At 43.3% G+C, this 17,090-nt stretch overlaps 2 protein-coding genes across 3 annotated transcripts in view; both read left to right on the top strand.

Moving 5' to 3' along the window:
- LOC140204650 (carbonic anhydrase 4-like) overlaps positions 1 to 11,260 on the top strand; it is a 29,608-nt gene extending 18,348 nt beyond the window's left edge. Inside the window, exons 8-9 of the mRNA XM_072271346.1 lie at positions 10,342 to 10,505; positions 11,009 to 11,260. Of these exons, the coding sequence (XP_072127447.1) occupies positions 10,342 to 10,505; positions 11,009 to 11,260 (416 nt within the window). The remainder of the gene's footprint in view (positions 1 to 10,341; positions 10,506 to 11,008) is intronic.
- A 4,311-nt stretch (positions 11,261 to 15,571) lies between these two features.
- The window catches only part of stk36 (serine/threonine kinase 36 (fused homolog, Drosophila)), an 86,787-nt gene continuing 85,268 nt past the window's right edge, over positions 15,572 to 17,090 (top strand). The window contains exon 1 of one of the 2 annotated variants that reach the window (XM_072272005.1): positions 15,572 to 15,833. Coding sequence is in view for 1 of the 2 variants with exons in the window: in XM_072272003.1 (XP_072128104.1) it covers positions 16,187 to 16,237 (51 nt within the window). In the remaining variant the exon portion in view is untranslated. Of the gene's footprint in view, positions 16,238 to 17,090 lie in introns of both variants that reach the window. The other variant, XM_072272003.1, reaches the window with a different exon arrangement.

Here is a 17,090-nt window from a genome sequence, read left to right as displayed (position 1 = left end):
ACCACCATCTTCTCTCCAATCACTATTAAGTAATTAATTTAGAGCTACAACGTAGAACAAGCTCTTCCAGCCCAATAAGCAACACCAGCCAACAATCAACCTATCACAGGACAATTTACAATGACTAATTAAACCATTGACAGGTACGTCATTGGGATGCGGGAGGAAAATCACATCTCATGGGAAGAACATATAAGCTTCTTACCGACGATGTCAAGATTGATCCCCTAACTCCAATGCCTTCAGCTGTAATGGTGTTGTGCTAACTGATATTAGTAATGGGAAAAGTCTCTGTCTATCCACTTGAATTATGTCTCTTCCCATCTTGTGCACCTCTATCAAATCATCTCCTTTGCTTCAAAGAGAAAAGCTCAACCTATCCTCATAAGACTTGGTCTCTTATTAGGGAAGGATCCTGGTAAATCTCCTCTGCACCCTCCCCAAAGCTTCCACATCCTTGCTATAATAAGGTGACGAGTACTGAACACAATATTCCAAGTGTGGGTCTAATCAGGGTTTTGTAGAGATGCAGCTCTTGAATTCAATCTCCTGAATAATAATGCTTTCTTAACAACCTTATCAACTTCTGCAACAACTTTGAAGGATCCATGGACATGGACCTCAAGATCCCTGTAGTCCTCCACACAGCCAAGGATCCAGCATTAACTATGTATTATGCGAATTTACAAAGTGAATCAATTCACACTGTTCTGGGTTGAACTCCATCTGCTACTTCTCAGGTCAATTCTGCACCTTGTCAATATCTCGTTGTAACCAATGACAACCTCCTACACAATCTACTGCTCCACCAACCTTTGGGTCACCTGCAAACTTACTAAACCATCTTTCCCCTTCCTCATTTATAAAAATCAAAAGCAGCAGGGGTCTCAGAACAGACTCCTGTGGAACACTATTTGTCATTAATGTCCAAGTTGAAAGTGCTCTACCTACAACCACCCCACCCCCCTTATATGGGCAAACCAGTTCTGAATCCACACAGCCAAGTTTCCCATTCCTTCTGACTTTCTGAATGAGCCTACCATGAGGAACCTTAGAAAATATCTAAAATCCATATGCACCACATCCACTGCTCTACCTTCATCAACGTGGTTTGTCGCATCCTCAGTGAATTCAGTCAGGCTTATGAAGCATGACCCACCCCTCACAAAGCTATGCTGGTTTACCCTAATCAGACTATGCTTCTCCAAACTCTTGTAAATCCTGTCACTAAGAATCCTTTTCCATAAGTTGCCCAACACAGAAGTAATATTCACTGGTCTGTAATTACCAGGGTTATCCCTACTCCTTGAATAAAGGAATAACACTGGCTACCCTCCACTTCTCTGGTACTAGTCCTATGGTCAGTCAGGATAAAAAGATCATTGACTAAGATGCATGAGGAATCTCTTCCTCGCTTCCTGTTGTCCTTTATTAGGAGTTTGAAGAGATTTGGCATGTCAACAAATGCACTCAAAAACTTATATAGCTGTACCGTGGAGAGCATTCTGACAGGCTGCATCACTGTCTGGTATGGAAGGGCTACTGCACAGGACCGAAAGAAGCTGTAGAAGGTTGTAAATCTAGTCAGCTCCATCTTGGGCACTAGCCTACAAAGTACCCAGGACGTCTTTAAGGAGCGGTGTCTCAGAAAGGCAGCTTCTATTATTAAGGACCTCCAGCACCCAGGCCATGCCCTTTTCTCACTGTTACCATCAGGTAGGAGATACAGAAGCCTGAAGGCCCACACTCAGCGATTCAGGAACAGCTTCTTCCCCTCTGCCATCTGATTCCTAAATAGACATTGAAGCTTTGGACACTACCTCACTTTTTTAATATACAGTATTTCTGTTTTTGCAGATTTTTAAAAATCTATTCAATATACATAATTGATTTACTTGTTTATTTATTACGTTTTATTTTATTTACTATTTTCTTCTCTCCCTCTGCTAGATTATGTATTGCATTGAACTGCTGCTGCTCAGTAAACAAATTTCACGTCACATGTTGGTGATAATAAACCTGATTCTGATTCTGAACTGGGGTATATCGATGCCAGCCCCAGGGACTTATCTGTCCCAGTGCTTTTCAAAAATTCTAGAACATCCACTTTCTTAACCTCAACATGTTCTAACATACCAGCCCACTTTGTGCTCACCTCACAAACATCAAGGTCCCTCTCACTGAAGCAAATATCGTTCAGAACCTTCCCTTCTTCCTGTGACTCTCTGATCATTTCTACCCTCACTCTAATCATCCTCCTTCTCAGCACAAAATGTGGACCGTTTTGTGGTTTTCCTCAATTCTACTCACCAAGGCCTTCTCATGCCCCATTCTAGCTCTGCTGAGTCCATTATTAAGCTTCTTTCTTCCTCTTCCCTAGACTTTCCACATTTCTTGTCAACCATGGTTCCTTAACCCTAACACACTTTGCCTTCCTCAATGGAACAAACCAATCCTAGAACCCCATGTAAGTTCTCCCTAAATAACCTCCACATTTCCAAAGTGCATTTCATGGACTCTTATCTATTTCAGCTGATGCTCCAAATGTCTGCCTCATAATTTCCCCTCCTTAATTTAATACCTTCCCATACTGTCTGCTCCTATCCCTCTCCATTGCTATAGTGAAGGTCAGGGAGTTCAGAGCACTCTCTCTGAAATGCTCATCCGAGAGGCCTGACACCTAACCTGGTTCATTGCCTAGCACAAAGATCCATTATGGCCTGTCCTCTAGTATGCAGAACTACGGATTGCATCAGGAATGCTTCCCAGACACACCTCACTTACCTCCGCCCCATCTAAACCGTCTGCACTTAGAAGGTACCAATCAATTTTAGGGAAGTTGAAGTCACCCATGATAAGCCCATTATTTCTTTTTTGCACCTTTCCAAAAATCTGTCCCCAATTAATGCTCCTCAATATCTCTGCTATTGGGAGGGCTATGGTATACTCCCAATAGTGGTTGCTCCCTTCCTGTTTCTGGAGTCCATCCACACTGACTCGTTACACAAAATAGAATAGAATAGGCATCCGTTAGTCTCATGAGACCATGGATTTGTGCCTTGGAAGGTTTCCAGGGCGCAGGCCTGAGCAAGGTTGTATGAAAGACCAGCAGTTGCCCATGCTGCAAGTCTCCTCTCTCCACGCCACTGATGTTGTCTAAGGGAAGGGCATTAGGACCCATACAGCTTGGCACCGGTGCCGTCACAGAGCAATGTGTGGTTAAGTGCCTTACTATAAGACACACACGTTGCCTCAGCCAAGGCTCGAACTAGTGACCTTCAAATCACTAGACAAACACCTTAACCACTTGGCCACGCACCAACCTTCCTTTCTACAGCTGTAATATATCCATGATTAGCAATATTACTCCCCCAGCTCTTCCACCAATCTTCCAGTCCCTTCTGAAACATCTAAACCCCAAGTCATTCCTGCTCTTGTGACAGCTGAGTCTCCGTAATGGCAACAATGTTGTAATCTCACATACTGACCTGTGTTCTATGCTCCTCACCCTTGTTCCCAACTTTTCTTTCATTAAAATAGACATAATTCATTTAACCCACCCCACTGACTGCAATTTTGCCCTATCAACTGCCTATCCTTCCTCCGATACACTGCATCTAATTTTACACAAATGACCACATTCTCTGACCAATCACTCTGGTTCCCATATCCTTACCAAGCTATTTTAAACACTCCCCAGTAGCTCTAACAAATCTTCCACAGGGTCTTGGTACCCTTCAGGTTCAGGTGTAGCCCAACCTTTTTGTACAGGTCCTGCCTTTCCCAGAAGAGATACCAATGATCCAGAAATCTGAAACAATATCCCCTGCACCAATTCCTCAGCCAAGCATTCATCCTATACTTACCCTTACTGGTGCATGGCATGGGCAATAATTAAGAGATTACTACCCCTGAGTTCCTGCTTTTCAGCTGTCTACCTAGCCTCCTCATCAATTTTCCTATGTATATAGTTGATAGCACTATATACCACAACTTCTGGCTGCTTACTCTCCTCCTTTAGAATGCTGTGCTCCTGATCTGAGATGTCCTTGATCATAGCACCCAGGAGGCAGTATACCATGTGGGCCAGAGTTTTTGATGCCCATAGAATCTCCTGTCTGCTCCCCAAACTATAGAATGCTCAAATACCACTGCATTTCTCTCCATTTACCTTCTCAGCTACAGAGCCAGACTCAATGCCATATTACTGGTCACTACATCTTTCCCTGGGAAGTTGTCCCCTCCCCCAATGATATCCAAAGCAGTACAGTATACCTGTTATTGAGGGGAATGGCCACAGGGGTACTCTGCATTGTCAGGCTATTCCTTTTTCCTCTCCGGACAGTCACCGGCTACCTGCCTGCTGCAATTTAGGAATGACAAACTCCCTGCAGCGATTATCTGTCCTATCCTCACTCTCTTGTATGAGCTGAAGGTCATCCAGCTCCAGCTGCGGTTCCCTAACATGGTCTGTAAGGAGCTGCAGCTGGATGCACCTCATGCAAATGTAGCTATTAGGGAGACCGGAGATTACGCAGAACTCCCATATCTGAAGTGAAGAAAACACCATTGACACTGGAACCATTCTAGCTAGGAGAAATAGACAATAGGTGCAGGAGTAGGCCATTTGGCCCTTTGAGCCAGCACCACTATTCGCTGTGATCATGGCTGATCATCCACAATCAGTATCCAGTTCCTGCCTTATCCCCATAACCTTTGATTCCGCTATCTTTAAGAGCTCTATCCATCTCTTTCTTGAAAGCATCCAGAGACTTGGCCTCCACAGGCTTTTGGGGCAGAGCATTCCATATATCCACCACTCTCAAAGGAAAGAAATAAATTTACCTTAGCCCCTTTTCTTACCAAAATGTCTAGCTTTCCAGTCTGTACGCTTGCACAGTGGCCACTCTGCTTAAATCACACTTAGTTTTATAGGCATTTGCCAAATGCCTAATAAACTCACAACTGAGGTAGGTCATTATCCTACAATCTTCTGATGATATTGCATCAGACTCCATATCCATTAGGCCACCAAGTTGTACACTTAAGGAAACCATTCTGACTTCAGCCTATTTTATCATGTGCCGCCAAGTACCCTGAAACCTTGTCCTTAATAAAGGACTATAACATCTACCCAGCCACTGAAATCAGACTAACTGGTCCATAATTTCATGTCCCTTGCCTTTCTCCCCTCTTAAAGAATGGCATGACTTTGACAATTTTCCAGTCTCCAGAACCATACCAGAATCTAGTGGTTCTTCAACAATCACAACTAAATGCCTCTCAGCTACCTTCTCAGAATTCCAGGCTTTAGTCCAGCTGGTACTGGTGACTTATCTACCTTCAAACTTTTCAGCTTCACAAGCACCTTCTCCTTAGTAATAACGACAACATTCACTTTTGCCTCCTGACTTCCATGAATTTCTGGCATACTGCTGGTGTCTTCCACAGAGAATAATAATGTAAAATACTTAAGCAGTTCATCTGTCATTTGTTTGTTTCAATTACTACCTCTCCAGCATCATTTTCCAGTGGCCCAATGTCCGCTTTTATCTCTCTTTTACTCTCTATACTGCATATCTGGAAAAAGAACTTCTAGTATCCCCTTTTGGCTGGCTTATTATTGCCTAGCTGATGTTCATGTTTCATATTTTCTAACCTTTTTTTAGCTGCCTTCTGCTGGATTTTAAAAGCTCCGCAATTCTTTAGCTGCCCACTATTTTTTCCTATTTTCCATGCTCTCTCTTGCTTTTATGCTGCTTCAATTTCCATTGTCAGCCATGGATGTCTCATCCAAGCTTACCCCATCGTTCTGCTGCTCTAACAGTCATAACGCCATGAGATATAGAAGCAGAATTAGGCCATTTGGACCATCAAGTCTGCTCCACTATTTTCCATGATCCAATTTTCCTCTCAGCTCCAGTCTCCTGCTTTCTCCCTATATTTCTTCAGACCTTGACCAATCAAGAATCTATTAATTTCTGCCTTAAATATACATAAAGACTTGGCCTCCACAGTTGCCTGTGGCAAAGAATTTCATAGTCACCACTCTCTGGCTAAAGAAATTCCTCCTCATTTAATTTCTAAAAGGATGGCCCTTTATTCTGAGGCTGTGCCCTCTGGTCTTAGATGCTCACAACATAAGAAACATCCTCTTCACATCCATTATATCAAGGCCTTTCACCATTCGATAGGTTTCAATTAGGTCACCCCCCATACCAATAAATTCTAATGAATATAGGCCCAGAGCCATCAAACGCTCTTCATATAACAAGCCATTCAATCCTAGAATCATTTTCGTGAAACTCCTTTGAAACCTCCCCAGTTTCAGCGCATCCTTTCTACGATAAGGGACCCAAAACTGCTCACAATACTCCAAGTGAAGCCTCACCAGTGCTTTATAAAGTCTCAACATTACATCCTTGCTTTTATATTCTCATCCTCTTGAAATTAATGCTAACATTTCATTTGCCTTCCTCAACACAGACTCAACCTGTAAATTAATCTTTAGGGAATCCTGCACAAAGGTTCCCAAGTCCCTTTGCTCCTTGTTTTTTTTTGTATTTTCTCTCCATTTAAATTTCTTCTTCCAAAGTGCATGACCATGCACTTCCCGACACTGTACTCCATCTGCCATTTCTTTTGCCCATTCTCCTAACCTGTTTAAGTACTTCTGCAGTCTCTCCACTTCCTCAAAACTACCTGCCCCTCCACCTAGCTTCACATCATTTGCAAACTTTGCAACAAAGCCATCAATTCATCAATTCCATCATCAAAATCATTGGTATATAATGTAACAAAAGAATAGGTCCCAACACAGACCCTATGGAACACCACTAGGCACCCACAGCCAACCAGAAAAGACTCCCTTTATTCCCACTCTTTGCCTCCTGCCAATCAGCCACTGCTTTGTTCATGCTAGAATCTTTCCTGTAATACCATGGGCTCATAGGTTGTTTAGCAGCCTCACATGTGGCTCCTTGTCAAAGACCTTCTGAAAATCCAAGTACACAACATCAACTGGTTCTCCTTTGCCTATCCTACTTCTTATTTCTTCAAAGAATTCCAACAGATTTGTCAGGCATGATTTTCCCCTGAGGAAACCATGCTGACTACAGCCTATTTTATCATGTCCCTCCAAGTACCCTGAGGCCTCATCCTTAATAATCAACTCCAACATCTTCCCAACCACTGAGGTCAGACTAACTGGCCTATAGTTTCCTTTCTTCTGCCTCTCTCCCTTCTTGAAAAGTGGAGTGACATTTGCAATTTTCCAGTCTTCTGGAACCATTCCAGAATCTAGTGATTCTTGAAAGTTCATTACTAATGCTTTCACGATCTCTTCAGCCACCTCATATAGAACTCTGGGGTGTACACCATCACTCTATCTGGTAATTGTTCCTCTTTTCCTTACCTACTACCCCATCATTCTCTTCAACTTCTGCCATCTCCAAAGGAGTCTTACCACCAAACATAGCTCTACCTCCCACACTATCTGCTTTTGAAGAGATTGCACCCTCTGCAATTCCTTCCTCTATTCATCCCTCTCCACATATCTCCCTCTCTGCACTTATCCCTTCCAGTGGCCTAAGTGCCACACCTGCCCATACACTTCCATTCAGGGTCCCAACAGTCCTTCCACATGAGGCAACACTTCACCTGTGAATTTTCCCAGATCATCTACTGTGCCCAGTGCTCCAGATGCAACCTCCTCTATATTGGTGAGATCCATGGTAAACTGGGCGACACCTTGGTCAAGCACCTCCATTCCATCTGCTACTAGTGGAACTTCCCATTTTATTTCTGATTCCCATTCGGAAATTTAAATCCATTGCTTCCTCCATGCCAAGATGAGGAGACCTCAGGATGGAGGAGCAACACCTTATATTCTGTCTGTGAAGCCTCCAACCTAAGGGCAAGAATATTGATTTCTCCTTCTGGTAACAATTCTTCCCCTCTCTTCCCCCTCTTTCTGTATTCCCCAATCTGGTCTTTTATCTCTTCTCACCTGCCTATCACTTCCCCTGGGTCCCTTCTTCATTCACATACTCTTATGATCCACTCTCCTCTTCTATCAGATTCTTTCTTCTCCAGCCCTTCACCTTCCCCACCCACCTGGCTTGACCTATCACCTTCCAGCTAGCCTCCTTCCCCTCCCCTCACCTTGTTATTCTGGCATCTTCACCCTTCCTTCTCAGTGCTGAAGATGTGTCTCAGCCCAAAATGTTGACTGTTTATTGATTTCCATACATGCTGCCTCACATGCTGAGTTCCTCAAGTACTTTGTGTGTGTTCCTTTGGATTTCCAGCAGCTGCGGACTTTCTTGTGTTTATAAATTCTATCACTGCCTCCTAAGGGTTCCTTTACCTTAAGCTCCCAAATCAAATCAATTAGATTACACAACACCATAAACTTATGACTCAACCATAAACTATTTGAAAAAGTAATCTCTTAAGCATTCTTCAAACTGGGATCCAGCAACAAACTGATTTTTCAAATTTTCTTTCATATTGAAATCCCCAACATCTTTACTCTTTTTTGCATGCTTTTTCTATCTGTTGTAATTTGTACTACTTGGAAGCCTGAATGTAATTTCCATCATGGTCTATTTATCCTTGAAGTTTCTATACCCACACCAATTTGACATCTTCTGCTTTTATATCACTTCTTTGTAAGGACATGATTTATTACCAAGGGAACCACTCCACCCTCTCTGCTGACCTGCCTATCCTTTTGCTACGACGTGTATCCTTGGTTTTTAAGTTCCCAGCTATGATCTTTCAAATATGACTCTGTGATGCCCAGAACATCATACCTGGCAATTTCTAGCGGCACCATAAGCTTATTTCATATACAGTGTGCATTCAAATATTCTTTTCACTGTATACATGAATGATTTGGATGAAGGATTTGATGCATTGGTGGACAAGCGTGGGGATGGAATGAAGGTAGGTGGAGGGGCAAATGCAGTTGAGGATGCAGAGAGTGTGCAGAATGGCTTAAGACAGATTGGGAAAATGGACAAAGAAGTGGTGTATGGAATATAGTGTAGAGAATTGTACGGTCATGTACTTTGGTGGAAGGAATAAAGGCATAAACTATTCTATAAATTCAACAATCAGAGGTTCCAAGGGACTTGGGAGTCCTTGTGCAGGATTCCCTAATGGTTATCTTGCAGGCTGAGTTAGTGGTAAGGAAGGTAAATGCAATGTTATCATTCACTTTGAGAGGATTAGAATATAAAAGCAACTATGTAGTGCTGAGGATTTATTGGGCTTTTGGTTAGACCGCACAGAGTATTGTCAGTAATTTTAGGCCCCTTAACTGAGAAAAGATGTGCTGGTATTGTTGAGAGTCCAGAGGAGGTTCATGAGAATAATGCGTGGGAATGAAAGGGTCAATGTATGAGGAGCATTTGCTGCAGTCTCTGCAGTTTAGAAGAATGAAGGGGGATCTCACTGAAACTTTTCAACTCTTGAAAGGGTGTGGAGAGGATGTTTCCTTTCATGGGGGTGTCAAGGACCAGAGGGCACAGCCTCAAAATACAAGGATGACCCTTTAGAACAGAGATGAGGAATAATTTCTTCAGCCAGGGGTGGTGAATCTGGAGAATTTTTTGCCCTTGTATGGCTGTGGAGGCCAAGTCATGGAGTATACTTAAAGTGGACTTTGATAATTTCTTGTTTAGTTCTGGTGTCAAAAATTATGGGGGAGAAGGCAGAAGAATGAGGTTGAGAAGGATAATAAAACAATCATGATAGGTGGTGGAGCAGTCTCGCTGCGCTGAATGACCTATTTCTGCTCTTATGTCTTATAGTTACAAATATTACACCTTCAGTCCTTTTTTTCACCACTCTTCTCAATATTATTTCCATGTTGCCTGAAGTTAAATTCTTATCCCTTTCTAGACTTTCTAATTCTTCACATTGGGGACTTCAGTAACTTCTTCCACACCCTCCTTGCATTTTACTTTATTCCTATGTTTCCAAACTGTTCCAAACTGTTTCCCAACTGATGAACCCATCCCTTACTCTTTAGTTTAAAACCCAAACCTATCCAGAGGCCAATTATGCGATGTGCCAGGATCCTGGTCCTGGCATGGTTCAGGTGGATCCCATCACATCCGAACAGCTCCCTCCTTCCCCAGTACAGTTGCCAATATCCCATAAATTCAAACAGACTTCTCCCATACCAATCTTTGAGCCATATATTTAATTCTATGATCTAATTAAACCTATGCCAATTTGCGTGTGACTCAGGGAACTATCCAGATTATTACCTGTTTCTGTGATTGATTCTGACCTCTCCACCACCTCACCTGACCCCACTCTCCTCTGTAGGTGATAAACTCACACTTGATGGGGCATTCTCGATGATGGATCTCATTGGCAGCATCAACCTCACCAAGTACTACCGGTACAACGGCTCCCTCACCACCCCAGGGTGTAACGAGGTCGTCCTCTGGACTGTATTTGAAGAACCCATCCGCCTCAATGCATCACTGGTGCGTACATCATCTGCCTGTGGGGGGAGCTTTACTCTGTGTCTGACGTAGGGAGTGTGTGATGGGATGATGTGGAGGGAGTCTTTCCCTGTGTCTGATCTCAGGAGTGTGTGACTGAATAGCCTGGAGGGAGTTTCACTGTGTCTTTCACCCTAGGAGTGTGTGATGGGATGGTGTGAAAGGAGTTTCACTCTGTATTTGACCCTTGGAGGGTGTGACTGGAAGGCATGCAAGAAGCTTCACTCTGTGTCTCATACCAGTAGTGAGAAACAGAGTCAACAGGATGAAGCCTGTGACAGGATGGTGTGGAGGGAGTTTCACTCTCCCTGTCTGACATCGGTAGTGTATGATGGGATGGTGTGGAGGGAACTTCCCTATGTCTGAAGCTGGAAGGGTATGACAGGGCAGCGCAGTGGGAACTTTGCCCTCTGTCTGACCACTGGATGGTTGGTGAATGACTCCTCTCTTCCCTTCTCTCACCCCTCTACTCTCTCCCCTCACAGGTGGAAACTTTCTACACCGACCTCTTTGTCAACGCCACCCAAGGAATACACTTGCTCAACAATTTCCGCCCCGTCCAGGAGAACAGGAACCCAATCTGGGCCTCACGGGAGGCATCCCAGGCAGCCCCCACAGTCATCCCCACCACCATCCCCCCCACCATCCCCCCCACCACCACCGGAGGGAGCTCAACTGTCTGGACTCACCCCCTTGGCCTGCTCCTGCCTCTGGCTTCCATCCTGAAGTTGCTCTGAGTTCCTCTCCTCCACAGTGAATGACACTCCCTTGCCCCACATGGAGCAGGCAGAGAGGGGGGAGTTGAAGTGTTTGGAAGGACTGATAGAGGGAGCCTTAAACCATAAAATCAAATTGAATCGAATCATAAGCGCCTGATGTGACAGGAAGGTGCCCCATCCAACCTGATCCAGTCTGGTGAGGGATTGTAGGTTAATTGGTTATTATAAATTGTCCTGTGATTGGGCTAGGATTCAATGGGTGGGGTGCTAGCCAGTGCACCTTATTGGGCCTTTTCTGCAGCTGTCTCAAAAAAATCAATCAACCAATCAATAACTTATTAAATAAATACAGAACACCTAGATCCACTCCAATGGGAAGTCTGATCCAGTCCAGTGAGGAGTTCACTCTGTCCCTGATCAATCTGATGTGATGTCCAGTCCAGCCCAGCCCAGCCCAGCCCAGCCCAGTTCAGTTCATTTTGAGCTAACGGGTTGTGGAACATTGGTGGGTGCCATTAGGATGGGGGCACAAGCTTAGCACTCTGTCCTCCCTGTGTTGAGAGTCTGGACTGTCAGCTGCAGAGCTCCACAGGGAGCAGAGCCGAAATGCGGTCCCAATCACCTTCGTGTGATTGCACCCCATCATTTTCTCTGGTGACAGGTTGGGTGGCTGGGCATGGTGCCTGAATTACTGTGTCAGTTCATATTATCTCAATGCATAATTATTTCAATGATTAAACTGAATTTTATATGTGACATTGTGTCTCGTGAGAGGATTGTGTCCAGTCCATACTACATACATCTTGTTCAGTATTGGGTCCCCATAGTAGGGAGGCAGGGGGAATGTCCTGATTAAAGATGAGAAATGAGAAAAAGAAGGAAGGAGGGGAGATGGGGGGGGTGTTTTGGATGAGAATAAGAGGAAGAGTGAGTATGTGTGTGTGAGGGGAGTGGAGGAGGTTAGTTGGGAGGGGTATTTGGGTGATGTGGGGGAACAGGAGGAAAATGTTCTAATGAAAGAGGAGAAATGAGAATGGAAGAGGGGTGTTGTTGAGAGCTGAAATGAGATTGGGTGTGGGTGTGGGAGTGGGGGGGGGGTGGGAGGAGGGTAATGTCCTAGCTAAAGAGGACAAATGGAGAAGGGAGAATGTGCGAGAACAAGGCTGGGGGGAGGTTGGTGACTATGGAATGAGAAAGAGTGAGTGTGAGGCTGATAGTGGGTGGGTTGGAAGGGGGGAGAAGAAATGGGGAAGGGAGGAGGAGATACAGGAAGGAGAGGGAAGAAAGGATGGTGGGGTGGGAATGAGGAAACAGGATGACTCATCATTTTGGAATTGCCTGTTCTGTTCCCTGACAACACCAATGATACCAAAGATATCAGACCCACTGCTCCACCAGTTTACTCTGCAGACATAACTGCACTACCAGATCCAGCTCAGAACACATCAAGTTCGCTGATGATACAAGTGGTTGTCCTCATCAGCAACAGTGATCAGTCTACATACAGAGAGTTGGTAGAGCTTGATAAATGCATCTCAAAGTGGACAAGACAAAGATGATTGAGGACTTCAGGATGCGCGGGTTGACTCAGTCCATTGCGCATCAATGACTCTACCATGGAGAGAGGGAAGAGCACCAAGTTCTAAAACCTAAGTTTTTAATGCACAATCTAGCTTCGATCCCCAACACCTCCTCATTAGTCAATAAGGAATAGCCATGTCTATACTTTCTGAGCAGGTTAAGATGTGTAAGGCTCCTTGACCCCATTCTAACAACTGCCAGTGAGGCCAGATCATACAGTTTAAGGATTTGGTTAGAAGGGAGGGCATCAAATTTTTGGATCATTTGCCTCTCTTCCAGGGAAGGTGGGACCTGTACAGAAGAGATGGTTTGCACCTGAACTGGAGGGGGACTAATATCCAGAAGGAAGATTTTGCTACTGTTGCATAGAGGTGCGGGGCGGGGGGGGGGCGGTGTTATACTGGTGTTGCTGGGGATGGGAACCAGAGTGCCAGAACATATCAGAAATCAGATGTTGTTCGGACCTCAGCCAAAGTCATGAATCAAAAGGTTGAGCACGGTGCAACTAATGTTCTCAGCAGTGTATATTTCAATGAAAGAAGTATTGCAGGAAAGGCAGATGAGCTCAGGTGGTGGTATGGCTTTGTCAAATTTTAGAATGTATTATTGGGCAATTAATATTTGATATATTACTTTTTGGATTCATTATTCAGACATACATAGATGCCCTTCATGGTTGGTTTTGGAGAAAAACTCGGTGAAGGGTTTCTCTTTGGTCTCTTTACTGGGAGCTCCTCTTCCCTTTTTGTTTTCTAAGATTAGTAGACGAGACTTTAATCCCATTATTAAACATACATTAAGTATTTGGTTTCAGTTTCATAGATTTTTTGAGTTAAATAATTTTGTTCTTTCTAGTAATATCCATTCCAATTATGTTTTTAAACCATCAATTTTGGATAAGGCCTTTTTAATTTGGAAAAGCAAAGGAATAACAACTTTTTCAGATTTGATGTTAGGGGATTGTTTAATGTCTTTTTCACAGTTAGTGGATAAATATGATTTATCTTATGTACATGTTTCTAGATATTTACAAATTAAAAATTTTTTACATGGTTTGCTGCCAAATTACCCTTCTGCTTACCCACCTAATATGACAGATGCTCTCTTTCAGCTTAAACCACTTCAAAAAGGGTTGATAGCTATAATTTATAAATGGTTATTGAATTTACGAATGACATTTAATGATAAAATTAAACGTGCTTGGGAATTGGAATTTCAAGAGTCATTTTCAGATAATCAATGGAGTAAAATTTTTCATTTGGTTAATAACTCATCTATTTGTGCCCGTCATTCCTTGCTACAGTTCAAGGTAGTGCATCGGCCCATATGTCAAAGGATAAACTAGCAAGTATTTTTTCCAACATCAATCCTATTTGTGACAGATGTAATATTGAGGTGGCCACTTTAACTCATATGTTTTGGTCTTGCATAAAGCTAGATAATTTTTGGAGAGATGGTTTTTAAAACGCTATCAAAAGTCTTGGATCTGGACCTACAACCTAATTTACTTATCCCATCGGAAGCAGGAAATATTCCTGATTCTGCTCAATGTATGATAGCCTTTTCAACTTTATTGGCTAGGAAAGCCATTTTAACGAAGTGGAAGGATTCTAATCCACCTATTGTCTTTTACTGACTTTCCTCCATTATGTCCTGTTTAAGTTTGGAGAAAATAAGTTGGACATTTGATACATCCTTTAAATTTGAGCAAATCGGACGACCTTTTATTCAATGGCAGCGTAGGTTCACAAGGTTAATTCCTGGGATGGCGGGACTGTCATATGTCAAAAGATTGGAGTGACTGGGCTTGTATACTCTGGAATTTAGAAGGCTAAGAGGGGATCTTATTGAAACATATAAGATTAAGGGATTGGATACGCTGGAGGCAGGAAGCACGTTCCCGCTGATGGGTGAGTCCAGAACCAGAGGCCACAGTTTAAGAATAAGGGGTAGGCCATTTAGAATGGAGTTGAGGAAAAGCTTTTTCACCCAGAGAGTGGTGGATATATGGAATACTCTGCCCCAGAAGGCTGTGGAGGCCAAGTCTCTGGATGCTTTCAAAAAAGAGATGGATAGAGCTCTTAAAGATAGCGGAATCAAAAGTTATGGGGATAAGGCAGGAACTGGATACTGATTGTGGATGATCAGCCATGATCACGGTGAATGGCGGTGCTTGCTCAAAGGGCCAAATGGCCTACTCCTGCACCTATTGTCTATTGTCTGTATTGTCAATATTTTCATTTGATTTGATTTATTACTCTTCCAATTATTTTTTTTTCAAGTTTTAGATTTGATCAGAAAGTCTTTCCTTTTTTTTTGGTCGTATCCTCAGAATGGACTGCCCAGTTCCTTCCCCCCACCCCCTTTTTCATATAGTGTAGTGGTTTTTTTGTCTCATTTTAAAAATTTAAAGTTTTTTCCTCCCTTCATGAATTGAAAAGAGGAGAATTGGCTGTCTTCTATTATATACTACATATTAGCTTAATACTATGTATGATTTTGATAACATCTATTTCACTGTTTGTATTATTGATATATATATTCGAGATAATTCTCCTCCTGTTTGTACATATGCTCTTTTTAAATCAATAAAAAGATTAAGAAAGGAAGAAAGAAAGAAAGAAGAATCAACACATGGAATTACAATATTGTAGCCATTAGTGCGATTTGGATGCAGGAAGTGCAAGACTGGCAGCTTAGCGTTCCGGGGCTTCGTTGCTTTCGACATGACGGAGGAGACATTAAAAGGGGAGGGGTGGCATTAGTCAGGCAAAATGTCTGGACGGACTGGAGGACTCTTCGAGTGAGGTTTTATGGGTGGAACTGAGGAGTAAGAAAGATATGGCCACATTAATGGAGCCATATTAATGGGGTGCGGCCCGTGGACAACCGATTCCATGCCAGTGTGGCCGAATGAGGCGTTGCAGAAGGAACATCAACATTTTGTGGCGGCGGATGCAGCTGTCTCTGTACTTGAGTGATTGCTCCCTCTCTTTCTCTTCACGGTTGGGTGAGTTTACTACTGATTCTACAGTTGAAGAATCTCATAAAAAGTAACGCAGCAGACTGTAACACCGTAACAGCGACTCTTTGCTAGTCTCAGAGGGAGAGAGCGACTGTGGCTGTCACCAGGTTTGGATATGGCCCAAGTGTGGAGTGAGAGACGCTGAAACAGGTCACAGATTTTTATGCGAACAGTGTTAAAGGGTAAGAAAACAATAAACACTGGGCCAAACGGGATCGTTAACTAAAACTCCCCAATGGAAAACGAACCCTACACTGCTGCTGAGAAGTTAAACGAATACCGCTTGTCTTCAGATTCAGTTGACTCAACAGTCCAATTTCCTCAGGCAAAACGGAAAGATGATGCGCTGCCGAATCTGTGGTTGTGGCAGTGGCACGTCAAACTGTCGGGTAAACAATAGCGTTTGGTTACTGCAGATCATGGCTCCCTTTGGGGGATTGGTGGGTGGTGGGTGCTGATGCTTTCTGCTGAATGGAGGGGGAGATTAACCCTTTGCCGCTGCTTGTGCGTGGGAGATGGAAAGGGGGCTTTGGGGGGTCTCTTGTTTTTGTGGATGTCCGCGAAGACTAAGAATCTCAGGTACACATTACTGCATACATTATCCGATATTAAAACGGAACCATTTGATATTATAAACCACACAACAGCACGCGGAATTTTGAGGAACAAATTTGTCAAGAGACGGCAGACAGTTGCTAGAAACACAAGATTGTTATAATCGGTGACTTTAACGTTCCATATTTTGAATGGTACTCCCATGCTGTAAAAGGACTAAATGGGGTAAGGCCTGTCTAATGTGTTCAGGAAAGTTTCCTTAATTAGTACATAGAAGTCCCAACAAAAGTGTGCGATACTTGATCTGCTATTAGGCAATGAGACAGGACAGGTGACATCAGATTGTGAAGGTGAACACCTTGCATCTAGTGATCCATTACTTTCCATTGCCATTACTTTCAAAGTAAATATGGCAAAAGATAAGCCTGGTCCACAATTCTAAATTGGAGAAAGACCAAATTTGGTGGTATCTGGCATTTGTGGACTGGGACATCTATTTTCTGGCAAAGGTGTATTTGGTAAGTGGGAGGCCTTCAAAAGAGAAATATTGAGCATGCAAAGCTTGAATGCACCTATCAGAATAAAAAGTAAATATGGTAGGTTTAGGGAACCTTAGTTTTCAAGAGATGGAGGCCCTGGCTAAGAAAAAAAGGAGCTGCGTAGCAGGTATAGGAGGTAGGAACAAAT

This window comes from Mobula birostris, chromosome 11, assembly GCF_030028105.1.
Source record: "Mobula birostris isolate sMobBir1 chromosome 11, sMobBir1.hap1, whole genome shotgun sequence".
Lineage (NCBI taxonomy): Eukaryota > Metazoa > Chordata > Chondrichthyes > Myliobatiformes > Myliobatidae > Mobula > Mobula birostris.
This window is presented reverse-complemented; position numbering and strand designations above follow the sequence as displayed.